The sequence below is a fragment of the Pyrus communis genome, chromosome 15 (assembly GCF_041283825.1).
Source record: "Pyrus communis isolate YQ-2024b chromosome 15, ASM4128382v1, whole genome shotgun sequence".
Lineage (NCBI taxonomy): Eukaryota > Viridiplantae > Streptophyta > Magnoliopsida > Rosales > Rosaceae > Pyrus > Pyrus communis.
Genome location: NC_142579.1, coordinates 4,357,873 through 4,385,106, shown reverse-complemented (window position 1 = coordinate 4,385,106; position 27,234 = coordinate 4,357,873). Strand labels below are relative to the sequence as shown.

Sequence of the window (27,234 nt, the reverse complement as noted above, 5' to 3'; positions counted from 1 at the left end):
TGCTAGAGAAACACATTCAAAAGTGTGAGAAGTATGAGGAGAATAAAAAAGTATGAGAAGCGGAAAAAAAAAATCTTGATGCCTATGAAGAGATGCGAAAGTCATTTGCACATATGTTGAAAATGAAAGCTCCAAGTACCTACAAGAGGTAAAAGAGGACAGAGCCTGCTTCAATACGTGGCTAGATGAGAAAAACTTTCCTTACATTTTTGCATACAAATCAATTCCATTTGAAATGTGATTGAATCAAAAGGTCGGGAGGGCAATTTTTCGATTTGGCTCCAAATAAGCGTCGGCCTAAAAAGAATGTCAATTTTGTCGAGGAAAAAGTTAAGCCACTTGTTTTTTCGTTTAAAATGAAAATTTTGGTTGACCTAGAAGAACAAATTGAAATTTTTGAGCCAAATACAAAAGGTGATATGGTTGTTGGAGACAACGCCGGTAATAGCGCAATCTCGTTATGCGGGGTTATTTGAGTTAAAAGCTCAAATTGTGAAGTGATTATGTTAAGGGGCATAATAACTCGGCCTACTTTGCAACCGAATATCTAGAATATTTTTCCGAATATCATTGTGATTTAATCTTAAAACTTGAAACAAAACTAGATCGGCGACGGTGATACGACAAAATTCGGCCAATGGCGAGAATATAGGGGGCATCGTGCTGACTTGCAAAAAAAAATTATTTTTAATGGCCACCCACTTTAGTTGGAAGACCTTCATGTGGATTAGTTGGTTAATTCGGCGAAAAGGCTCATATTATTTGTTTCGTCGAACTTCAATAAATTACATTCGGATGTACAAGCCGATACTTCAGAAAATAAAGGTGATGTGTTTGGTAATCAGCTAGAGACATGATTAATTTCCTTAACCATCAGTGTGTAGGCCGAAGCTTAAGTTCACTACATTAGCTTCCCAATGAAGTAAGATGTTACCAAGTTATTTTGTGTTCGACACATTAAAAGCCGAACCATTTATCGAACTTCATAGTGAAAGGCAACCTCTTGTCTTTAGGTTTCCACAACACTAGGTCGAGAGGCGTTCCTTCATCGATTGTAGTTGCTCAGGTCAAGAAGTCAGTGAATTCAACACGACCAACACCTTTATTATACTCACCCGACCGAGCTCGGTTACGAGTTGGAATGCTCAAATTCAGAAGGACAGGCCTGCGTGCCATGTAGGATGTGTAATTTTTAAGAACAACATTAGTCATCTTACCAATAATAGTCTTATTCTTTACTTATGACAATTCTTTTATACCTTGTTTATTTTAGCCAATAAAAAGAATTAGAGTTTCTCATAAAATTTCTTTTTATTTCTCGTTCTTTGATTTGTTAATATAAGTGAAAAGAAAAGAGGTTGAGAATGATGCATATTGTGCAAGCACGACATAAATGTGAGTATAATTTTGTAAATGTTTAAATATTGTTTAGTCCATTATGGTTGTATAATTGTATTTATTAACGATAATTTGTCAAGCATTTGCCTACCCAACGTTAGCATTGTCCTCTAGCAAACTTGCATGATTTTTTAGTTTTATTCTGGACCCAATTAGGCAAGTGTGCCAATTTTTATTATGTGCTAAAAGTACCACTTGTGTTAAGTTAAGTTATTTTGAAAAATGCCAAAATGGTTTAGACTTTGCCCACCCTATCTCTTTATGGATAGCTCCCATCCTATGTAACCAAATAATGAGATATTTTACGTGCATATATAAGATACAAACTCTCATTTACTGTTGACAAAGAGGGAAAGCATTAAAATACCATGTTTTGAAAATGCATTTTTGCTCACTATTTTAACGTAGTTGTGAAGTTCGTCACTTTATTAATTTCCGTTAAATTAGTTTAATTTAATTTATTACTGTCCAAACTCCGAAATCATGCTCAGTCGACAACAGTCAACAAGGAGTGATCACCACTTAACGATAGTGAAAAAATGTATTTACATAGATCTAGAAATGCCTGCCTAATTTGACATTGACAGGCATGACAGCACCCACACGTAAGTTTAGCGAGCACTCCCATAGGGGACACCACGGCCATTCCAAAACTCTGCTTGGGCAATTTTGTCTGCTAAATGTCTATTCGTCCAACGTTTCCCGTCATTTGAAAAAGGAAAAAATTCCTAAAAATAGGATGTGCGTAACACACGCGTCAGCGATCTACACGATGTGTGGCTTAAGGTCTCCTAGCACCGATTGGTCCACGTGCCAAGAACATGAAAACCATTAGTGGTTTTGTACGCTAAAAGATAGTGGTTTCATTGTCCTCAGGTACACTTTCCTTATATAGCTTTCTGCTGAGGTGAATCATCAGTCCAGCCAAAGCTATTTTGGGCGAAACCTCGATTTGTCTCCATTACTTAAAAGCTTTGAGAACCAGGTAAGTTTTAAGTCCATTTTTTTCTTTCTTTTATTCCCTTTAATTTTCTATTTTTTTCCATAAATTTAAACTCCTCAGTTGCTTCCTTTATTCTATTTCATTGTTTTCTCTCTATTTCCTGGAAAAATTGTTTCAAAATCCACCATTTTGACTTCATACCTGTCCGATCTTGAACTGATTGAAAAATGAATTAGGTTCCTCAAATAGCCGGCTAATCTGTATTGTTCTTCTTCATCTTGTGCATATACATTTATTGGAGTTAGATGATTCATTTTGAAGTAGTGAATTAATTAATTAATTAATTAACACAGATTTGGTAGGTCATCGATGGGGAGGGGTAAGATTGTGATAAGGAGGATCGACAATTCGACCAGCAGGCAAGTGACGTTTTCAAAGCGGAGGAGCGGGCTGTTGAAGAAGGCAAAGGAACTGGCGATCTTGTGCGATGCTGAGGTTGGAGTCATGATCTTCTCCAGCACTGGCAAGCTCTATGATTTTGCAAGCACCAGGTCTTACTAATTCTATCAACTTTAATTTAACAATATTTAAGCTTGATTGCATCTGTTATACATTGTATTTGATGATACGGCATTCATTCATAGCTTGAGATCCATGTGGAAATGAAGTTAATATGGTTGATATTTAGCCTGTAAAAATGCATGCCTTGTGGTGTTGCATTGTTCACAAATGCCCGACAGATTCTGGTTGCAATTAGCTTGGGAATCGCATAAATTATAACATGCAAGGACTACTCATTAGTATATTAGAACTAGCAATTCATTGTTCACTAACTGAGTAGTGTCTTTTTAAATTTAAATTCCTTTTCTAATTTTACACCCGTAAAAAATTATTGGCACAAGAATTAACATAGATCTCATAAATAATCACTTCCTCTTCTTGTGTACCATAATGGTATCTCTTATCATTTTTAAAGAAAAAAAGCAACAAAAATTAGATATGACTTCTAACTAAGGGAGTACATAGTCAATCCAAGACACCACTTAGTCTGAGGTCAAACAAAGATTACACCCTGTTTTACTGGCAAAGTCACCTTATGTTAAGAAGAGTTTCTCTTTTGACTAAAGATGAACTAATACTTTCTTTGAAAAAAGGGTAAATTAGTTGTAATGACTACTTAACCAAGGGTTTGTTTCATGTTGTTCCCCCTTATCGTTTTGTGCCTCTGTGAAGGAAATTTCTAATTGCTTGTTAGTAACTTTACTTCTAGACAAAAACAGTTAACTTAGTTCTTACTAACCCTATTGTGTAGACTTTGCATTCATTTTAAAAAGAAATGTAAGAAGCCAATTTTAAATTAAGGGACAAACTTACAAAACTATACGATAATAGCTTCTGCCTTTTTATTTTTTTTATTTTTTTGAAAGTTTAAAACGACCAAAGACTTAGAGGAAAGTGCATGCATAATATCTATGATTGAACAACTATTTCCTAGTTAACTATGTATGCCATTAAAAAATGCATGCATGCATGATATTTAAGAAGCCAAGTTTAATGCATGATATCTATGATTGAACAATTATTTTCTTCCTAAAAATACCCCTAATTAACTATGTATGCCATTTAAAACAATACGGGTAACTAATACTTTAATTATTTCAATACACATTTCATAATAATTTGAGTTATTTTGGGATTGGATTGGTTGACGATCCTTCCTTGTATGTTTACTTCATATTTCAAAAATTAATAATGTTTTGCTTTAAAATGACCATACAATCATCAATTTCTTTAAGAAAGACTCAAATTTGACTGCGAGAAAAATACTTATTAATGAGAAACCAGCAAGTGCAAAAAGGCTGGCACTAAGTAACGTTTAGCGTCCATTAAACAAGAGGTAATTGATTATACCATTTAACTAATGAGGCAAGTCGTTTTTCTAAAACTTAGCTTTTTAAACTATTTGAATTGCTCAAAATTAGTTTAAAATATTTGCAGTTAAATCATGTAGGTCATTGTGATTCTTTTGCCTTTCCTCAAAATTTACCCATGTAGAATTGTGGCTTTTTGCCATTATCAACCTCTCAAACCTAAGGCTGTTGAGGCTTGATGATCTCAAACAAACTAGAACTGTTATTGGACAGAACCTAACTAGGTTCAAGAGTATTTGTCTCGAGTGTTGCTTTTGGTCTCAGTGCTACAGTATGACTTGAGAGAAAGAGAGAATAAGCGTGCCACTATTGGAGGTTGCCAACAAAAAGTAGTGTATGTGTTTAGAGTTGTGTTGTGTTTGCGCATAGATCTAACTTCTCAACCAAATAATTGTGCATAGAGTGGGACGCTGGTTCAGTTAAGTTTTCTTTTATTCCTCAAGTGAACGAGGACTTGAAATCCAGTGCGAAATAAGTGTTTGCCTAAATTAAAAACAAAAGTGAAATAGAAATATAGACGAGAAATTTGATGTAATCATTTCATGATAGTGAAAAATACAAACATTTACAAAAGTGAATGTAGGTTGATGAGCCAGTCTACATAACTTGAAAAGTAAATGGACTTGAAAATGTAAAGAAAGCAGTAAACTCTAGCAAGATTCAGATCATGTAAGGCGAGATAATGCTAGAGGAGTCCATGTCAGACTAGATTGAAGAGAAAACATTGCCTTAAAGAGGTGATCAAGTTTGGTTGGAATGTTCATCAATTGAATCATACCACAAGGTGGCAGAATTAAAAATGTTTTAGATCTCAAGGCGATCGTAGACAATGTTTTCATGGAAGAAAGCTTGGGTTTGTAGATCATGAAGAGCTAAGAGAGTTTCTGAAGAGCAATTGGTTTGTGCTTAAAAGTAGTTTGGTTGATTGAAGAATTACTTGATGGTTGTATAATCGTAGAGATTGAAAATGGACGACGAAGGTCTCAAGCTTGAAGGCATATGGTACTATTTATAGGTGTCTGGGGAAGAGCAATCTCGATTATATCGTTGAGCTAGAGCAAGATTAGATTGGTCATTTGATGCTAACAATAACTACAATTTTTGGTTGGTGGCTTTCTGTTGGGATTTATGGTGTGCATCGCATGATTGTTGTGGTGACATCGTGTCTGGTGTCGCATTCCTTGCTATTTAAGAAAGCAAGAGATTCCCGAAGCTGGGCATCCATGGTTGATCTAGGTTATGAAAACTTGAACGTGTGGGGTTTATCCACAAGGACCTCGGTGTAATCCTAAAAGAGTTACCACATAATATACAATTTCATAGATAATAACTTATCTCATTTGGACAATTTTATTTGATCTACTTTCCAGTGTTGATCGAAAGCGCTTGATGCGCTTTTTTTTTTCAAATTAAAGTAGGTTTGGAAGTTCTTTTAAAATGACCGAAAGCGCTGTTGATTAAAGTTGTTTTAGAACCAATCATTTGTAAAAATGTAAGTGAATTCTAAAAATGCACTTGAAATGCTTCTTTCAGGTGGTTTAAGTGAGTTTGATTCTTACATATAGGAATAGACACCTAGAGTTTGATGTTTGATTCCTATAACATTGTTGCTATGGTGGTGCGTTCTATCTATTAATTCAATGAGCCGTCTTTTTTTTTTTTTCCACTTTGTTTTTTGTTGTTCTCATTTCTCTTTCAAATAGTTGGTCATTTACAATATAAGAATCACAGCTTAATATATGCTTGCATAAAATAAAAATTGTGTATTTTTTTTGACTAATTTATGAAAGAATATATGTTAAAACACAATTTGCAAGAATTAGATAGGACTTCTTCCTTAGACGTAACTAAGAGATGAGCATTGTCCTTTATTATATGGAAATTAAACTCATACAACAATAAAGTCTTATCCCACTAAGTGGAGTCGGCTATATGAATTATAAAATGTCACTTCGCTAAGTTTTGCGCCAAACCTTTCGTTAACTCCAAATACTTCATGTATTTTCTTAAAGTCTCTTTCCAAGTCTTTTTAGGTTTACATCTACCGCATTTTGCCCCAGGCCTCTATCATAAAGTCAAATTTTCTAACCAAAGCATCTGTAAGTCTTCGTTTCACATGTCCAAACCACCTTTGCCGATTTTCTCTCATGTGGCAACTCGTACTTTACCTCGGATATTCTCTTTCTTAACCATGTCCTTGATCGTGTGCCCATATATCCAACAAAGCATTCTTCCGCTACACTTATTTTTTGCATGCATTGATGCTTGACGCCCAAAATTATGTGTCGTAAAGCATTGTTGCCGTTATTGCTATCTTATAAAAATTTCCCTTAAGCTTAGTACCATACGAAGGTCGCATAACACACCCGATACACTCTTCCACTTCATCCATCCATCTTGTATTCTATGGTTGAGATTTCCATCCAATTCTCCATTCTTCTGCAAGATAGATCCAAGATAACAAAAGTGTTCACTTCTTGGCCTCTAATCTTCACCCTATCTCATTTGGGACCCCATTCCCACTGAACTTGCATCTCATATACTCTACCTCAACCTACTTAGCAGAAGATATTCCAACACTTCTTGCCAAAGGTTGAGCTTCACATTTACAGCATCCTATGTTTCATCTATCAGCACTATATCATATGCGAAAAGTATATACCAAGGGATATCATCTTGAATATGTCCTATTAACTCAGCTATTACCAATGCAAAAAGGTAAAGACTTAAAGTTACACCTTGGTGTAACTTTATGGTTATCGAAATACTTTTAGTTTGTCTTTTGTGAGTTCTTACTGCAATCCTTTCTCCATCATATATATCCTTGATTGCTTGGATATATGCTACTTGTACTTATTTCTTCTCTAGAATAATCCAAAAGATTTCTCTAAGAACCCTATCATACGATTTTTCCAAATCTATAAAGACTATTAGCAAATCCTTTTGCATATCTCTATATCGTTCCATCAATCTCCATAAAAGATAGATTGCCTCAATAGTCGAGCTCCCTCCATGAACCTGAATTGATTGTTTGAGACCTATGCTTCTTGCCTAATTCTATGCTCAATTACTCTCTCCCAAAGCTTCATTGTATGACTCATTAACTTAATATCCCTATAGATAATGCAATTTTGTTTGTCGCCCTTATTCTTATAGATAGGCACCAAAATGCTGCTTCGCCACTCATTTGACATCTTCTTCATTTCCAAAATCTTGTTAGAAGGTTTGTGAGCCATGCTATACCCACCTGCTTTTCTATGCTTCATCATTTTCAAAGGTACAACCACTTCCTCTTTCATGATTCGACAATAGGAGTAATTTCTACACTCTTCCGAGTTACTCAACTCACTCAAAGAAGTACTCTTTTCGTGTTCTTCATTGAAAAGATTATGAAAATAAACTCAGCTCTCTTCGCCTCCTTCAGTATTTTGTACCTCTCCCAGTTTCCATCTGTTCTATCCTTGTATAATGCTTTACAACATTCTCTCTTAGCCTTAACCTTTTCCTATACCTCCTCCTTCCATCACCAAGATTCATAGTATAATTTATTGAACTCAAGAATGAAGATCACTTCTATAAGACTCAAGTTGTTTGATACACCGTAAGACTCTGTCCTAAACAATTGAAATCATACCTAACAATGGTGTGTGAGGCCTAACTTAACGCATGAGGCTTTCATCACAGTGGTTTACGTACATATACAATGCACATCTACATTATCGGGACGCATCCATTCCCAATGCATGCATTTATTTTCGTTTGAGCGCTTTGACAAGGAATTAAAAATTAGGTCTGTATCTTATACCACCTGTTACATGTTAGACACTTCAACCTCACCTTAGTGCCTCATTTGGTCTTTAGGATTGATTTATAATGCACAATTCATTCCGCATATTCACTGCATGCACAATGCTTCAGTTAAAATGGACAATTCTTGCAGTCAAATGGATATACTTTTTTATTTGGTTGTTTCTTTGTAAGGGAAATTCTCGAAAATAAAATTAAAACTGAAGTTCCTTGTCTTTCTGTCTATGCATGCGTGTGTGTTTGAGCCTGTGTGTACGCATGGATGACTGGCACTAGCATTTGGCAACATGCTACATATGTATTAGGTTAATTCATGCCAAAATATGTGCTGCCAATCTGAAATAATATTACATGTCATTGGCACATAAGAAGCAAAACACTTTAACCTGATCAAACTTCAGTACCATTTTGTAGAACCCGCAGCACGTAGAAAAGCGACGTAGTTGAAAACTGATGAGCTTCTATGGAATCAAATTAGAAACTGCAGATACATTTATACCCGCAGGTGCAAAAACAAAATATGGACCTCCATCAACAGTGTTAGTATATACGACATTTACCAATTACCACTATTATCGTATCCTAGCCCTGTCCAGAAAAAGTTAAAATCAAGTCCTAGGTACTTCCGTAGATATACTGGTTCGATCATACTAAAGGTTCACCTCACAAGCAACCACCCCTGCACCACAACAGTTCAAAGTGTGGACCTATTCCCGTTCCCATTCTATTCAAGAGCGACGCAGATTAACGGTTTAACTTTGGAGGAACCATATAAGCTCATTGTAGAACGTAGTTTAGATATTAAGGAAGACTATTGTACATCTGTGTCACCTCACATCATTATAAAGTATGCAGTTCCATTTAATCCTGTCCATATATATCAGTTATTTTTAATATGGAAATCACTGTAACTTGCAAGATGAAATTATAAAGTAGCAAGCTTACAAGAAAATTGGTTCTCATGGTCTTCAGTTGCCGTGAAATGACTAATGCCATCTAACAATCCCAGCTATAGAACTAAGAGTTTAGATTAGACTTCTCAAAGTGAATTGTCTAACAAGTAGTTAGCAAAGGAATCGGAAACTTCTCTCTAGTTCCCTGCTACAACGTCTGCAAGCAGATATGAAAACCATATGTTTATCAGTGACAACAGCTTACAAAACATATTGCTTGCAGGGAAGTGGATCAAAAAGTTAGTCTAAAATGTTACCATGATATATCAATTTTCTTTTGTTGTCCATATACAGATTCTTGAAAACATATTCCAAATGTTTCTTGTGCTAAGCTGGCAAAAAGCAAAAAAGTATCTGACGTAAATGTATCCTCTTACCAGCATAAAATCAGTAATCGAACGATACAACAAAGCAAAAGAGGAGCACTACCAATTTGGGAATCCAGCTTCTGAGGTTAAGGTATTCTTCAGTTCCCTGTCCTGCAGCAGTTTCATTGATAACTTATCTTCAAAACATTGTTAACATGTGAATTTCTTTTAACAGACAGCTCAGAAATAACAAATAGATCATTTTCTAGTAAACCATATTCATCAAAACAAACAGCAAGATATGCATGTAGACATATATCTTTCTTCTATAAATCTAATGACTAACTAGATTTTTTAAAAATATGTGAGAATAAAGTGGAAATTAAACTCTATATTTTTCTTCTATAAATCTTCTCGTGCTATGCTGATTAAAACTCATCAGAAAGCTATTGCTAAGTAATTTAATGAAGTACAGCAGCCACCTCAAAGATTTGTAGGACAGCCAAAGGGTACTGGAAATGATGGTTGCTCTAGCTTATTCGCGAACATAAAGCATAGCATCTCAATGACGCTGCTTTCCAGGAAAAACACATTTCAGAATGACTCACAACCGTAACTTATGCTAGTCAACTTTTCTACAATCGAACAAAACACAAAAATGAAAGCAAACGAAGCAACAACTATTCTTCATACACAACCTGAACTCGTGGTTGTATCATGGAAGATAGAAGTTGGAACAAATCATCTGAAATAAAGTCTCCATATAAATAGTTCCAAGTGATCCCATTGGTGGTATTGAATTTCATATCAGCCCTCCAACCTGGGTATACAAACTTCTGCTGGTAAATTGAATATGCGCTCGAATGAGATTGTTATTAATAAACATTCTAAAAACACATGGTAGCCAGATAATTAATGTTTATTTGATGAAAAACAAACATTTCTGTAGCAAAGACAAAGAAAATAGACAATAGGGGACAAGGTATTTACTGAATAGCATCCGTCTCAAGAACGACAAAACAGAAAAGAAAAGAAAAATGTAATTTATAACAGCTTTCTAATCAGAATAGATAACATGAGAGGACCAATCCTTACCATATGAGGTGAAGCTTACCAAGATGTCCAGAGTCCGACTTGTTAAAATGAAACATATTCCCCTTAAGTTTCGGTAACACCATTCCTATATTTGTTAGTAGAATACTACAAAAGGCTTCCTTGCATATTCTTCCTTGAAATACAAGCATCCAAAATCTCAATCATCCAGAAGTACATTTCCAATCACAAATGCCGAAATCTAATCACAATACAAGTGCTTCATTGCATTGAATATTAAATTAATAATATGGTATAAAAGATGAGAAAACAGAGATGTAAAGTGATTGGGAGTCCAGATGAGTATAAACGTACCAAAATCTATTAAAAAAATACAAGGTACCAGTAAAAAAGAAAAAATATAAATTATTCTGCTCAATAGATATGTTGAGGTTCTTTCAAGGATATGAAGAAGTATTCATCCAAGAAGCCATTTTATACAGAAAACAAACACTGTTTCTGGATCCTTAGAAACAAACATCCAGTGGTTACGGGTTGGTCACAGAAAGAAAACTGTGATAGAAGAGGACTTCCTTGCATAACTAATTGCCAATTCAATGTGCATGTCTGTTTCGTGAGCCATAAATCAAGCTCATGGATTTGAAGAACTCCAATGACTTTGTCTTCGTTTATAGGCAGAGATCAATCAAGAACAGGATTATTTTTCTTCACTCTTGTCAAAGACACATTGGAGATGGCAGGAAGACTATGAACAAAGTAGATTGCCAAAGTTAATTCAGAACTTAATGTTGTTTAATCAGCCAAAGCCATGATGCTCTTCATTTGCAATTGCAGAGGAAAATAACCGGCCAAGAAACCAACAGATGCATCACAAGGACAGCGTTCCAATAGATGCACACCTTTCGAAATTATTCCATTAAAAGATAGTTCGTTATTCTTGACAAATCATAGCAAGAAAGTTGCAATATCTTGGAAGCTCAGGCATTAATAATTCCAAACACAATATTGGAACCAAGGAGCAAAGGCTGAATTGCTAACCTCCCAAGTTCAGTAACAATGGGACAAGAGGTTATTGCTATGACAAAGCATCACATATGCCGGCTCCCATATGAGTGAAGTTGCTTCAGTAATAAGAAATTTGTTCCTGATCTACAGGGCATCTCTTCTTACTCTGTGGTGTTTCAATTCAATCATGAAGCTCTGAGCGAGGGTCGAATGCAATTATTGGTAAGGCTAATCCCAGAGGCAGTAAAAACCTCGCTGAGGATTTTTCCAGTTCCACTTTTCTTTTCCCTACAAAAATTTCTTTTTAAATGAGTGCAAATAGGTATGTGAAATCAATGAAAGAAATTAGGGCAAGAAAACATTAAGGTATTGCTGGCTCCCTTTTTCCCTTGATCAGATAAATCGAGTTCAATGTCCATACAAAGTCATTATATGTGCATGAATGTGCCAAAATGCTAATCAATAAATGACTCATATTCCCAGATTAATCTTGTCGATAGAGACATTCATGTAGTGAAAAATTTCATTTCTGAATCAGCCAAATTTCCTCCTTTGCATTACTGTTCCAAACTTTCCAAATGGGCTCCTAGGTTTGTGTTATAATAGGCACCACACTGAGTAAGGCCATTGGAATATGCTAGAACTCTTTGGATGTCTGCTCAAACCAATTTTATGTGAAAGGAATTTGTAAGGACTACACTTTGGCTCAAGCCTATGAAACCCCTTAAGATTCTTCTTCCCTTCTACCAAACAATATTACCACAAAGTATTTCTTCAACTTCTTGGTCATTGTTGCAACCCTAAAGAAACCAGTCTTACCTTCAGAGGGAAAGACCATTACCAAAAGCCAGCTTGGTTCTATTGTCTCTCCACTAGCCGACTCAAAGCATACCCACTAAATACCTAGGACCTCTAAAATACTCCTCCAACACCCAAGGGCTAAAATATTAAGGTTTGGGACTCTCCATCCCTGTCCTCGGTTTAGGGTTCAGAGGGAAAGACCCTCACCAAAAGAGCCACCTTGGCTCTCGTCTTTCCACTAACCAACTCAAAGTACACCAACTACATACCTAAAGACCTCGCAAATACTCCTCCAGCACCCAAGGGCCAAAATATTTAAGGTTTGAGACTTTGCGTTCCTGTTCTCGGTTTACAGTCCAGAGGAAAAGACCCTCACCAAATGAGCCACCTTGGCTCTCTCATCTCTCAACTAACCGACTCAAAGCATACTCACTAAATACCTAAGACATCACAAATGCTCCTCCAACACCCAAGGGCCAAAACAATTACAGGTTTGAGACTTTTCATCCCTACTCTCGGTTTAGGGTTAAGAGGGAAAGACCCTCACCACGAGCCACCTTGGCTCTCACGTCTCCGCACTAACCAACTCAAAGCATACCTACTAAATACCTAAGACCTCACAAATATTACTCCTCCAACACCCAAGGGCCAAAATATATAAGGTTTGAGACTTTTCGTCCCTGTTCTCGATTTAGGTTCAGAGGGAAAGACCCTCACCAAATGAGCCACCTTGGCTCTCCCGTCTCTCCACTAACCAACTCAAAGCATACCCACTAAATACCTAAGACCTCAGATATATTGCTCCTCCAACACCCATGGGCAAAAAAATTAAGGTTTGAGACTTTTTGTCCATGTTCTCAACATTTTCTAAAGTGAAAAAAGCAATGTGATGTAGGATTGCATTCTTGAGCTTCCAACTATCTTTTTTTAAAAAAAATAAATCAAATAAATAAGGATTCATATATGTTCAGTACCAAATAAAACCAATATTTGCTAGCTGTAGTGCAGGAAATTACACATGTTTAATGTCAAAGTTCATATCTTCCCCAGCCTAGTGTTAATCGACACATATTTATCAAACGTGTTGATGTTATCATGCATCTGACTTGGCATGAGGGACAGAGCTACAGAAAGTAAAAAACAATACATTGTCACATGTCCAGCCGTCGTTCCAAGAGGGATAAGGGAAATTTCACACCTAGAACCTTACTACACCTACAGTAAATATGAAGTGCAAACCTCAATATATAGGTACAAACACCCTATTGAAACAAAATTTTATTTTGTTGAGGTATTCGACTCATTAGGACTAAAGATGCATGCAAGAAGAGTGCAAATGAGTCGAGACTAGTTGATATGGTCTCAGACAAGCGTGTAAGTGACCTTCACTTCATGCTGGATCTCAGCTCATCCGAAATGACAAAGCTCAAGCTCTCTTTTTTACTTCATGAGTTTTTAAACAACCCCAGTTTAAGCTTGAGCTTGAATATAAGATTGAAAAAGGGGAAAACAAAAAACAAAAAAACAAAGAACTCAAATTTGGAAAGGTAATTTGACACACACACACACACATATATGTATACATAACGAATAATGAGAATTCAAATATTTATTACGCTACAATCTAAAACCCCAAACAAGCTCCAGACGTGATTATTCTTTTTTACTACTGATGATTTAATCATCCATTGCATTATATAAGAATTATGTTTAATTCTAAAATTTTGAATGGAATATCCAAATACTTTTCTAATGCATGTCAAAGTGACAACACGAACGAACATCATTTCATACTAGCAAAATAGGTTTTCACTTAGTTAGCCAACAGAGTAGAAAGTAACTCGTCCTTAATTTACCAGATTTGAGAAAGACTGCCTTTCACCATGAAATGCATGCGAAAGTCTACATGTAGTCATTTCTCAATACATTGTCCTTTTTCTTTGTTCGGCGCCACTTAATACATGTAAGCATTACAATGGGACTTTTTCTCTATATTATGCAAAGAGTGAAGAAAGGGAAAAATAAAGAAGATAAAACTGAATCAGAAGATGAAAGACAGATAAAAAAAAAACTATACGTCAATAGATGGACACAATTATCCATTCAATAGTCTCGTACAAGAAAAATGGTAGTGCAAATCTGAAATGGTTACTTCACCGAACTACATAATATAACGTCCAAATAGGAGTTACATATAAGAAGCTTTAGCTGTTGGTTGCAATCAAAAGATGTTATGAGTAAGAATATTCTCATAGGTTAATATAAGCTCATAATTTTTCTTGCACATTATCATTGGTACATGAACAAAAGTTTGTGATCGTTACAACCCATAATATTATACAAATGAGATTATTGCTTTAATTGTACTGAAATTTCCAGTTTCGAATTCAAATTTGTTCATTCCAATAGTTATGACTAAAGATGGTCCTTTTTTACTTCCTAGATATGGCAAAGGGAAGCAGCAATGTTGAGGCAACAACTTCAGAACTTGCAAGAAAGCCATAGGTATTATGATTTTCATTTCTATCATAAAAACGTTGTAGCATATTATAATGGAGACACTATCATTAGCAAAAGACAATGCACGAGAAATAAAAAGTTAAAATTTCACAATGCAATTAGGATATTTTGTGTCATTTACACTATAACTACAAGGCCTTGCCCCTTAGATATGAGAAGTTAACGTGCAAGTGTCTAAACACCATTTTCTGACTCCCTTATGGAACTCTTTCTTTAAACTATGCGACAATAGACTAAACTTAGCAACTAGAGAATAGCTAGAAATCCACAAGATTTATACTAGTTCTGCATAACTTTTGCTTACGTCCAGTTGTGATTTCTGTAGGTAGAGAAACCATGGCTTCTTTGATTAATAATAGAGTATACAATACTTTTGCAAATGCTAGAACTAATCCCTATCTTCTGTAAGCTGTCTCTCTGTTTTCTGCTTGCTTTTCAACCCTTGCTACACCTTATTTATGAGTATAGGGTGCGATTTACACTCCTATAATCTGATTAGGTCACCAAATCTACTTGGGATAGGAAAGCACCCTTCATTCCTATTCCACTTCTTCTTTTAGGATTCCTAATTTAATTGTACAAGAAAACTTATTCTTTCATAATCCTTAATCCTTGTAAGACAAGAATATGTGCACCTTAGCTTTCCTAATACAATCCTAATCAAAATAGGAGTATAACAAAAGACAAACCAAATGCTAACAATCTCCACCTTGGACAGTCGAACCAAGTCTTGACTGTTGCAACCCAGAGTATCTTCGAAGCTTCTTTAAGCAATTTTAGAGATCTTCAAGAACCTTCACCTTGGAAAACTTCTTCTCGCCTCATTGCACCTTAAGTGAGAAGGTGCTCCACCCCAAGCAATCAACAAGATTGATCAAGTTCAAGCAATGTTTGAATTTCTTGGCCAGCACTATCTTTGTAGTGGAATCTGTGGCATTGTCGTTCGTGTTAAGTTTTTTAACCCAAATCTCCTTGGACTCCCCCCAATTCCGGATTCTGTGATACCTCACTTCATTGTGCTTTGATCTTCTATGAAAAACCTGATTTTCAACTAAGTGAATGGTGCTTTGACTGTCACATTTCAGCTTCAAGTAATATTATGGCTTCCCAAGCCACTAAGCCAAATTGCCTCCTTTCTTAACTCTACTTCAGTGGTTGACAAAACTGTAAGAGGTTGTAGTAGTGCCCTCCAACTGATTGGTCCTCCTACGCATGTAAAGAGATAACTAGAAGTTGACCTTCTCTTGTCTAAGTCCTCAGCATAGTCTGCATCAACATGTCCCAACACCGGATTCTGTGATACCTCACTTCATTGTGCTTTGATCTTCTATGAAAAATTTGATTTTTTGACAAGTGAATGGTGCTTTGACTGTCATATTTCAGCTTCACATAATATTGAGTGATTCTCAGTTGGCTTGCCAAGCCACTAAGCCAAATTTCCTCCTTTCTTAACTCTACTTTAGTGGTCGACAAAATTGTAAAAGGTTGCAGTAGTGCCCTCTAACCGATTGGTCCTCTTGCGCATGTAAAGAGATAACCAGAAGTTCACCTTCTCCTGTCTAAGTCCTCAGCATAGTCGGCATCAACATATCCCAACACCCTAAAGCCTGATGTTACCGAAAGAAGCTCCCCCCTAACTCTCTTCTTCAATGACAATACTAGCTAAACTTGAGCTACCTTCCATTTTAGCTTTCTCGTCCTTCCAAATCTTGCAGTTCCTCTTCCAATGATTGGTAGAACCACATTCGAAAAAACTTCCTTCTTTTCCTTTTTCTTCTTGGATTTCGACCTAATCATGCTGTTGTTCTTCTCTGCCTTCGTCTTTTCCCGACCTTTCTCCTTGCCTTTGGCATAAAGATCTTGAGAGCTTTCACTTTCAGTTATATCCTCCAGTTTAACATATGATTGAAGTGCTTGAATTACGTCCTCAACCTACAGGAACTATTTCCAAACATTAAAGTTGTTCTAAAGTACTTGAATGACGAGGGTAGAGACCTCAGCAAGATGATGGCCATATCATCATCTTTGTTGGTTTCTTCGACCTTCTGAAGATTGGCTATGCAATTCTGGAACCTGCATACATGATGTTCAATATTACGTCTTCTTCAAGTTGAAGCCCGAATAGTTCATCCTTGAGAAACAGTTTATTGTACACTGTTTTGCCCATATAAACCTTCTCCAACATGTCCCATGCTTTAGCAGTCATCATTTCTATGACATGGGACCAGACTGATTTCGTGAGGTGAATCCCGATAGAATTGTTGGCCTTCTTGAGAATCTTGGTCCATGTTGCTTGTCATGGTCTTAGGCTTCTTACTAAGGAGTGTATCATCCAACTCCTGCTATGTCAGTACACTCTTCTAATCCTTTCACAGTTTGTGAAGTTATCCTTGCCATCAAAATGTTTTAGCGCATGCCTTAAGCTTCCTAGGAGCACGAACTTTTTCCTCTTGCCATCGCAGAACACCTTGAACCAAGCTCTTGATACCAATTGTTGTTATTCTAAATAGGGAACTTGTTCTTGGATGTATAACACAATAGAGTAAACTTAGCAAAAGAGAATAACTAGAAACATACAATATTTATATTGGTTCAGCAAAACTTTTGCCTACATCTAGTTGTGATTTCTCTAGGTAGAGAAACCGCAGTTTCTTTGATTAAAAATAGAGTATACCATACTGTTGCAAACACTAAAACTAATCCATCTCTTCTCTCGGCTCTCTCTGTTTTCTGCTTGCTCTCTAACACTTCCACACTCTATTTATAAGGATAAGGTGCACTTTACACTCCTATAATCTGATTAGGTCTCCTAACCTATTTGGGATAGGAAAGCACACTTGCATTCCTATTCCGTTTCTGCTTTTAGGATTCTAATCTAATTGTACAAGAAACCTTATTCTCTCCTAATCCTTGTAGGATAGAACGGGTGCAACTTAGATTTTCTATAATCCTAAACAAAATAGGACTATAACAAAAGACGAACCAAATCCTAACAAAAATTACGTACTAAGTAAGGTGATAGTGACTGAACAACTAGAGTGGGTTAAGTTTTAAGTGATGAGAACCTGAAAGTTTGGTTGGTTGGAAACTTAGAGGGCAAACCTAGATTGAGGCCCTTGCAAAATCCAAAATGAATTTTTGGCAACCGAAATTATTGCTTTTGTTTTTAAGTTTAAATAGAAACCCCACGAGAAAATTAAAATAAAGGAATTGGAGCACAGCAGCTAGGGCTTTTGCTCTTCCTAATTGTTGTTTTGAATCTCTTTTTCTATATAGTCTGTATTTAACAGAACATGCGAAAAGTAAAAGCGCAAGAGCTCGGGCTCGGACCTACTCCCTACAGGAAAACAAACAAGCTAGTCACAAACAGCCGGAGCTAGGGGCATAGTTTGTTATTCTACTGCAAGCTATGATATATATTATGCAAGTACATGAGAGACACAAAATTGGGGGCCCTCCAAAACTGGAGCCTACGCAATGGCACCATAACCATGCGTATGATTTTATTCTAGGACAAACAAGTACAGAATCTATCTTGTTACTTAAGGGACTCGTGAAATAGCTCAAAAGGGAAAAAAGAATGATCTTATGTCATCATTGAACACTGGCAGAGTCATTTCTTAACGGTGAATGGACTGCGTTGAACCAATTGGCATTTTCCATGATTTTATCCCAGATGCTAGATTATGAGGGCTTGACAAATCTTCATAACAAGCTATAGAATTTTCCCTAGGAAGTGACATTGTTTATACTCATACAAGATAGTCTACACTGCAACCTACGGGAAGAGGACAATCCAATGCTTAAATAATGGATTAGGTATAGGTGAAAATTAAGCGATTATCTAGGATAAGGATGTTTGGCATCAAACGGAATTGCTATGCATATCATAAATCCACCTCACTATTGGATTTAAGATGTCCAAAGTCCATGTTTAGGGCCTAAATAATGCTTTTGTCTCAATGACTACAGGCAAATGATGGGAGAAGAACTTTCTGGTCTAAATGTGAAAGACTTACAAAATCTGGAGAATCAATTGGAAATGAGTCTTCGGAGTGTCCGAATAAAAAAGGTACGAGCAGTCACTCAATTTCTGAAAATCATCTATTTACATAATGTCTTCCATGGTGCTAAATCACTTTTGACTTCTGTAGGACCAACTTTTAATGGATGAAATAGAAGAACTAAACCGAAAGGTTAAAATCTTCCAAAACTTTGGTACTACTTTTCAGTCTTTTCCTCTTTATGACTTGAGCTAAATGTTAAAGTCTGTGTGCAGAGGAACCTCATTCACCATGAAAATGTCGAACTGTATAAGAAGGTAAACCTAATTCATCAAGAAAACGTGGAGTTATCTAAGAAGGTACTGGTTTTGAAACTAAATAAACTTCAACTATCCAAGAAAGAGTAATAAAAATCTATATACCAACCTATAAAAAATTGCAACATTTTTTCCGCAACACCTTAACAGAAGTTTCACATCCCAGGTTTATGGAACAAGGAATGTAAATGACACAAGTCGAAACACTCTTCTGACAAATGGTCAAGGTATTGAAGAGGACTCAAATGTACCTGTCCGTCTCCAGCTTAGCCAGCCACAGCAGCAAAGCTACGAGCCACCAGCAAGGGCAGCAAATCTGGGGTATACCTTCTTCCTAAAACTACACTGTCCATTATGATTACCACTTTCAATTTTCCATTTATTGATCAAACTGTTTTATGATGACTACAGCAGACTACAATTACACTAGCAAAGAAGATGCATCATATTAGGATAATGTTATTTTATTTCTCAAGAACAAGGCTGATGGATTCAAATTCATGTTCTATCACACTAGTGGTAAAAGAGCTGCAGAACAATCCACAAAAGGACCTTGATTTGAAAACAATGATTTGATGTGTGTGTGACAATCAATGAAACCAGCTACATATGTAAAGATGAGATCAATATATAATAAAGAATAATTGAATTGCACTTCACGTGCGCGCAACTTTTAGAAATCTCTTAAGTCTATCAGCATCTGTGAAACAAACTCTCTGAAACATATTGCAATGTTTATATGCATGTCGTCAATTTTTGTACACAAAACATGTGAACACCAGCACTTGGTTTGAAAAAAGATGAAAATATAAATGGAAAGAAGCAAAACCGTTCGACTTACTGCATTAAAGTTCAGTCCATTTAAGTATTGAATTTCACAAAATGGTGTATGCGGTATTTACCTTCTTGTCCACGCAGTCCGATATTACATAGAAGGCATCTACAATGATTTGCCGTCCTGACTGCAATATAATGTTCAGCATGGAAGTAAGCGGTAGTTAAGCACACTAAGCAAAATCAAGCCATATACTAATTCACTGAAACAATCATTAAATGTGCACAGAATTCTCTAATACAATAATAAAAAAACCTCTAGGACATCTAATTAAATAAATTCAAACTAGTTGGAAAGAAAATCATGCATAGTCGAATCGAAGTAAAATTATAAAAAAGCTGGTTATGATCACATGTAGATTCTGGACCATTTCTGGTTAAAACAACATAAAACATGTGAGTACAATGCAGTGCAATCCACAAATATTAGGCCTCCGGGACTATGAAAAAGTATCTTATATTAAATTAGGACTAGTAGACTATACATGCCCAGCTTCGAGACTTCGGAATATCCCATGCCACTCTATGGTATTTGTTTTCATAGACAGTTCTAATTAAGTTAACCATAGCCAGATCCATGTTTCCAAGTTTACAGATTCATGCACCAAACAATAAACAACAGAAATGGATAAAGTTACAAGAGATTGCAAGGAAAGGATCAGAAACATGTTCAAATAAAAATTATTGGTCTTCAAATGATTCTGGGCTATTTCAATTTTTTGTAAAATAATATGCAATTCAACTCCTGTCAGACCAATGGATTATAAAGAGAAAGGAAAAGTATGATAACAGTTTGAGCATTTTCAAGCATAACTCCAGAACTCAATCTTAATGGCTATTTCTTAAAACAACAAAAATAAATAAATTAGATATAAAAAAAAGGAACCACGAACATCTGACAATATGTTTTATTTGCCACTATATCTCAATGGATTTTTTTTTTTTTTTTTTTTTTTTTTTTTTTGGCATCAAATATCTCAATGGCTATTTCAAGAGAAGCAAAATGCACGTTTAAGAATACAACAGTCAATGGTATAATTTCATGTTGCTTCCTGAAACAATAATAGTACTTTGAAGGACAAAACAATATTCCAAGATAAGACAGTATTTTAGCAGGAAAAAAATAATGCTTTCAACAAAATTGAAGCATATGCTGTTGTATTGGGCAAGAGTCAATAGGACTTTGAAAGCTAAAATCTCCCACAAAAGAAATAGCTGTTCAATGCCCTGCAGATAGAACAAGAACGAAATTACCAGAGGTAGGGTAACATTGTAGTGTCAACCAAGGACTCTTCAATGCTCACAATCACTGAAATTGGTTCAGAAAGCAAGAAAAGAGTGTGCAAAGCAAAAACTGTTAACTCAAATTGACTTTTGAATTTCAAAAATCTGGTCCAAAAGATTTGTCTATGATGTGATCCACTTCTTCGCGAAAATATGAAGGCTTAAAGGAGAGGAGATTATGATGATCTGTAATCATATATTGGCAACATGTTAAGAAGATTTAGGATACGTAAATAAGGCAACGAAATTCAAATGTCAACTTGAACAACTACAACTATTCGTGGAGGAAAGCTTGTATTGTGATACTCTGAATCCTACATCAGCCATGCATGCTTTGAGGAGGTCTAAATTACTCAAGAAAAGCCTATGAAATCCAATATTAACTTAAGCTTCAGAAGGCCTTAAATGGTACATTTTACCAAAGGTGACAGAGATCCGTAAGTAGGTAAGAAATGGCATCACACATCGGATAGGCTCGTCCACTTATAAATGTTATGTGTATGCTTCCTATCTTAGTGAGGACACAGGCCTAACTTTTGGGGAGGGGTAATCTTGAATCGTACTTCATGTATGACATGGGAAAGTATGTGATACTGAACCATGATCTATGAATCCAAATGTCAACTTGTGGTATGCATTATTGGAGACCTAAGATCATCATAGAGTCGATCTACACAAACTCGGGCAAGACTGAACATGAATGCTCATATTTGGCTTGTCCGGTTTCTCTTTTAGTAAATAACCTTCTTGGATACACTAAACCACTGGACTTCATAAGCTTATAATTATAGGTCTCATTTGCTTGGGGGCTAAAGACTTGAAAGTGGGCATAGGATTCAATTCCCATGTTTAGTAAGCACATACTTGGGGATGTGAGGCCTTTTAGAGAACTTCCATGTAGGAAGACCCCATTGGGCAATAGGCAACTCAAACCCCTTAATGAACAGTAACTGCCTGCAATGAAAAGTAACTACCCAAGTGCATCTGCACCGTTAAACTGAATACCCAAGGCAATTCTTAAAATATTAGTATTTTTTATTTTTATAAATAATAAAAGATAACTTTATTTTTAATTTTGAATAATAATAAAAGATTGGTTAAAAGTATATGAAAATATTGAAATGTAGTGTAAAGTGGAAGAACATGGTTAGGTATTTATAGAAAAACTATAATTTTTTATATTTTTAATTATTTTTTTATAATATATTATAATTTTTATAATTTTTGAATAATTTAAATTGTGACTGACGTCATGATGACGGCACATAGGCTGGGCGCTGGACTAGGTAATTATTGTCTGACTTCTCCGTTAGGCTCACCTTGGGTCCAATTGCTCGAGTGGACTTGTTTTGGGGATAGGGAGAGAGTGGATTGGGTTGCCTTTCCCCAAGGCAATAAGAAACAGTGGAGTTGCTCTTACATGGGTATCCATAACCATTATGGGGAGAAAGTGAAACTCTTGGGCCTCTAAGGTGTCTTGGAAATGCATTTATTGTGTTTCTTATGATTAAACTACCCTTATAATAGATTAAAAATACTTTTTTCCCCTTAAAATTTTTGGTTTTTTTTATAAGGGTATTAATATTATTGAAAATTTAAACAAATATTTAGTTGTCCTATTTCACAAATCAAGCCTTGGAACAAGAATCAAAGGCCTTATTTGATTATCAAATTATCACTTCCAAACAAATACTTGAAAGGGGCAACAGGAAATGAGCCAACAATGTATATTAAGCAAGACTTTTAAGCAATTTTTTTTTAAGTTATGAGAATAGTTTGAGTAGATAATTTCAAAATTTAGGCGCAAATAACAATCAAATCTATATCTTTCAGAATCAAGCTCAACTTAATTCAATTTAAAGGTCATTAGCACAAACTGTCATGCTAATCTACATATGGTGAAAACCACCCACCACATAAAGTTTAATTGAAACTGATAAAACTTCTGGATCCTTAAACTCCACAAGCTGCCAAATGAAGACACATAAAGAGAACATGGAGCAAATCAAAACACAAAAAGAAATTTTCACATCACTGATAATTACGAGTCTTCTCCCATTTGAAAGCTACACTTTCAGTAATTGCTTCTTCACAAGAATTAAAATATCAATGTTTTTATTCTCAAGGACTTTTTACAAATACAAGATCAAGGTCAACCGCTTCTAAGTAAAAAGATGTTTCCAATTTTTCACAATATCAACTCAATATATGCCATCACCATAACAAAACGTCCTCATTTCAGCCATTAGCACCACATTCATCTAACTATAAAATCATCATTTTTATCACCAACTCATAAGTCTAAGGACGCTAACATAACCGCTGCAACAACACTAGTACATACTAGGTTCTACCAATGAACTAATGCGCTTGTACTACTAAAATCATCATGCCACCACCTCTTGGTTATACAATCCGCCACTATTACCACAACCATGCAATTGAAACAAGCATCACACGTGCCATCATTGACAGCAGCACTACTACTACAGCCTGCCAGGCCACATGTACCTAGTTTATCTGATTGTTAATATAACTATCTGACAAACGTTATCAAGAAAATATGAAGGCCTAGATGCCTCCTGAAGGCTAGAAAAAGGCTTCATTATAGGCGTTTTCTACTAACTTTCATTAATGGATGCACATTTAGAACATACATTCGTAATGTTCTAAAGTTATCGTCTAATATAGATCATGAATTTAAGTTCATAATGCATAGCAACTGTTAATAAGGATGAACATTACATAACGTATGTTAGAGCTATGATTGAACATCAGACATTCCTAATGTACAGACAAACACACTTAACATGTATCTTGAGTCGTTATCATAACAACAAGAGGTTTATAATTGGTTTGAGGGTTAACCCATAAAGCATATCCATACTAATATACTATACAAGCTACTTTGGTACTTGTACAAGATTGCATACACTAATGCCTACTTATGAGCATATCATGAAATAAAGCGAGATTGTGAAGCCTATATGTTTAGTAAGCAGACCCTTGAGAATGTGATGCCTTTTACATGGGCATCCGTAACCATTAAAGGGAGAAACTGAAACTCTACGGCCTCTTCGGTATATGCTTTTCCCATGTCTTGGAAATGCATTTATTGTGTTCCTTTTGATTAAACTGCCCTTATAATAGATTAAAAATATATTTTCCCCCTTAAAAATTTTGGTTTTTTATAAGGTTAAATATTATTGAAATTTTAAGCAAATATTTAGTCCTACTATTTCACAAACTGAGCCTTGGAACAAGAATCATAGGCCGTATTTGGTTATCAAATTATCACTTCCCAGCAAACACTTGAAAGGAGGGCAATAGAAAATAAGCCAACAATGTATACTAAGCAAGACTAAAGTAATTTTTTGAAGTTATGAGAATGGTTTGAGTATATAACTTCAAAATTTAGGCACAAATAACAATCAAATATCTTTCAGAATCAAGCTCAACTCAATTCAAATTATAGGTTCATTTGCACAAACTATCATGCTAATCTACATATGGTGATAACCACCCACCACACAGCTTAATTGAACTTGATGAAGACACGTAAAGAGAAAAAGGAGAAAATCAAAACACAAAAGAAACTTTCAGTAATTGTTTCTTTACAAGATTTAAAATTCAATTTGTTTTTTTATTCTCAAGGACCTTTTACAGATATAAGATCAAGGTCAACCACTTCTAAGTAAGAAGATGTTTGGAATTATTCACGATATCAACTCAATATATGCCATCACCCTAACAAAACATCACATTTCGGCCATTAGCACCACATACATCTAACTATAAAATCATCACTTTATCACCACCTCAACTGTAACTGTAAGGACACTAACATAACCACTGCAATGACACTAGTGCACAAGTAGGTTCCACCAACGAACTAATGCGATTGTACCACTAAAATCATCATGTCACCACCTTATACAATCCGCCACCATTACCACAACAATTCAATTGAAACAAACATCACCACTTGCGATTGTTGACACCAGCAGTACTACTACCTCCTGCCAGGCCACATGCACCTAGTTCATCTGATGGTTGATGATAACTATCTGACAAACTTTATTAAGAAAATATGAAAGCCTAGATACCTCCTGAAGGCTAGAAAAGGGCTTATTTTTAGGCGTATTCTACTAACTTCAATTAATGGATGCACATTTAGAACGTAAATTCATAATGTTTTAAAGTAATCATCTAATATGGATCGTTAATATAAGTTCCTAATGCATTGCAACTGTTAATAAGGATGAACATTACATAGCATATTTTAAAGCTATGATTGAACATCAGACATTCCTAATTTAGACCATGAACTCGATGCACTGCAGCAGACAAACATGCTAACAAGTGGAGTGTTATTCTGATAAACACACATAACTGAACAAATCTTGAATCGTTATCATAATAACAAGAGTTTTAATTGGTTCGAGGGTTAACCCATAAAGCATTGGTACTACTAGACTATAGTACTTGTACAAGATTGCATACAGTAATGGCTACTCATCGGCATATCATGAAATAAAGAGAAACTGCGAAGCCTATATGTTCCAAGAAAAGGAACCACAGATCGAGTCAACAAAATCAGCAGCAACTACTACCTCGATTTGTCAACTATATACCCTATAAATCATAGAGATAACACTTACAAGAAATGATGGATCACAGACAGCCTAATAAAAGCTAGAAACTAAACCGAAACGTGTAACACATAACATGAATTTAACATAATTACGAGAAGGGAAAAATACAGGTGCATTGAACAAGGTAAAGTTTAAATTAAAGTTAAAGTGATCAAAGCAGTGACTAAACCAAATTAAAAGCAATTAGTGGTGAACACTGTACAATTTACGGCAACTATAAAAAGCAAAGATGGCCGATCCAAACAAAAGCATGAACAGTAGTAAAATCTTGTACCTGAATTGCCAAGTGCAGGCGTGCATCTGTATCCAAAACAAAACCACTGTTCCTCGATAATAATATTATTTCCTGAAAATTAACATTCCAAAGCAAAATTACAAGTATTTAAACAAGGCATAAACCACTACTGTAAGATATAAATATAGATTATAAACTAGTGGCAGTGAACATATATATTTTCTCAAATTTTGCAATATACATACATACATATATTTATATCTAACAAGCTCAATGCGCAATTCACAGTAACATATAAATCATCTTAAAAGTTGAAGACGTAGGGCTTACGGTAAGTTGATTATAACGCTATACTCGCTTCTCAGTTCCATTTTAGCTTATTCTCGAACTTTCTCATGGTTTTCTTGGCAGCCAAACAGACGGTTCGCCGTGGAAGACGAACGGATATTCGTCAAGAAACGGAAAAATTACACCTCGGAAGAGGTGGAAGATATGGAATAGAGCAGGAGAAGGAGAATGCAGGCCGAGAAACGCGGTGATTTAAGGGAATAGCGAGGTCGGTGGAATCCATTGGAGAATCGGACGGAGAAAAGGGGACGAACGGAGGAGGACGAGATCTGCTTCGATGGAGGAGAAAGGGAAGAGCGCGGATGCCTGACGACTAAGAAGAAGAAGGTGAAAGTCGTGTGACGAGGGAGATGGATGAAAAATATCTGAGAGGGAAACGAATTAAAAAAGGAGAGGGGAAATGATGGTGGGGGAGACCCTGAGAGGAAGCGAGAGCTGGTGGGGGCTATGGAGGTCTACGATGCCCCCACTCGATCTAACACGTAATGCCCTTTTCTTTTTTATTTACCTCTTTCATTTGCTGATTCTCTAGTAAAATATTATTAGATAAATCTAGGGTTTCGGCTTCTCCCAAGCTGCTTTCTGAAAACGGAGGAGCCTTGGAGGCAGACCGGTTTCTGATTCACCAAAACCGGCAGCTATAATCTATTGGCTCGGCCCAGCCTTGAACTCGGAGCAACTTTCATAAAGTTAGAACCATGGCTATGTGTTATGTCGATTTAATAATATAATGTTATGAAAAGAAAAAAAAAAGAATTATTTAATTAAATACATTACGGTTTTGTAAACTCAATTCACATGAGTTACTCTATTGAATTTTGATGCTTATTATTAGAGG

The 27,234-nt window shown here is 35.8% G+C and overlaps 1 protein-coding gene and 2 long non-coding RNA genes across 16 annotated transcripts; 2 read left to right on the top strand and 1 right to left on the bottom strand.

Annotated features, from left to right (window-relative positions):
- The first annotated feature begins 2,697 nt into the window (after positions 1-2,697).
- LOC137716890 (MADS-box transcription factor 23-like) lies at positions 2,698-19,550 on the top strand. 3 transcript variants are annotated; one of them, XM_088685979.1, is made up of 8 exons: positions 2,698-2,892; positions 9,413-9,491; positions 14,643-14,704; positions 18,692-18,791; positions 18,874-18,915; positions 18,999-19,040; positions 19,207-19,361; positions 19,452-19,550. In XM_088685979.1, exons 1-8 carry the CDS (start codon positions 2,711-2,713, stop codon positions 19,468-19,470), a joined length of 681 nt encoding a protein of 226 aa, XP_088542105.1. In that variant the 5' UTR covers positions 2,698-2,710; the 3' UTR covers positions 19,471-19,550. The 3 variants fall into 3 exon arrangements, with proteins under 3 accessions (XP_088542105.1, XP_088542104.1, XP_088542103.1); XM_088685978.1 differs by having other exon boundaries at positions 18,999-19,082; positions 19,455-19,550; XM_088685977.1 differs by having other exon boundaries at positions 18,999-19,082.
- Positions 8,586-26,513, bottom strand: LOC137716901 (uncharacterized). Of its 12 annotated transcripts, none has more exons than XR_015956825.1 (8): positions 26,379-26,513; positions 26,088-26,159; positions 19,943-20,002; positions 19,292-19,385; positions 10,436-11,686; positions 9,462-9,511; positions 9,290-9,364; positions 8,586-9,189 (listed from the first exon to the last, which is right to left on the bottom strand). It is a non-coding gene; the product is annotated as an uncharacterized LOC137716901 (long non-coding RNA). The 12 variants fall into 12 exon arrangements; XR_015956819.1 differs by lacking the exon at positions 19,292-19,385 and adding an exon at positions 10,039-10,160; XR_015956823.1 differs by having other exon boundaries at positions 9,290-9,511.
- Positions 26,184-26,752, top strand: LOC148690401 (uncharacterized). Its single transcript, XR_015956826.1, has 2 exons — positions 26,184-26,379; positions 26,460-26,752. It is a non-coding gene; the product is annotated as an uncharacterized LOC148690401 (long non-coding RNA).
- Positions 26,753-27,234: the final 482 nt, after the last annotated feature.

Coding starts and splice junctions, on each gene's coding strand:
- LOC137716890 (XM_088685977.1), top strand. CDS start 2,711: ATGGGGAGGGGTAAGATTGTGATAAGGAGGATCGACAATTCGACCAGC. Junction 9,492..14,642: donor ATCCAGCTTCTGAGGTTAAG/GTATTCTTCAGT, acceptor TTTACTTCCTAG/ATATGGCAAAGGGAAGCAGC. Junction 19,083..19,206: donor ACGTGGAGTTATCTAAGAAG/GTACTGGTTTTG, acceptor TTCACATCCCAG/GTTTATGGAACAAGGAATGT.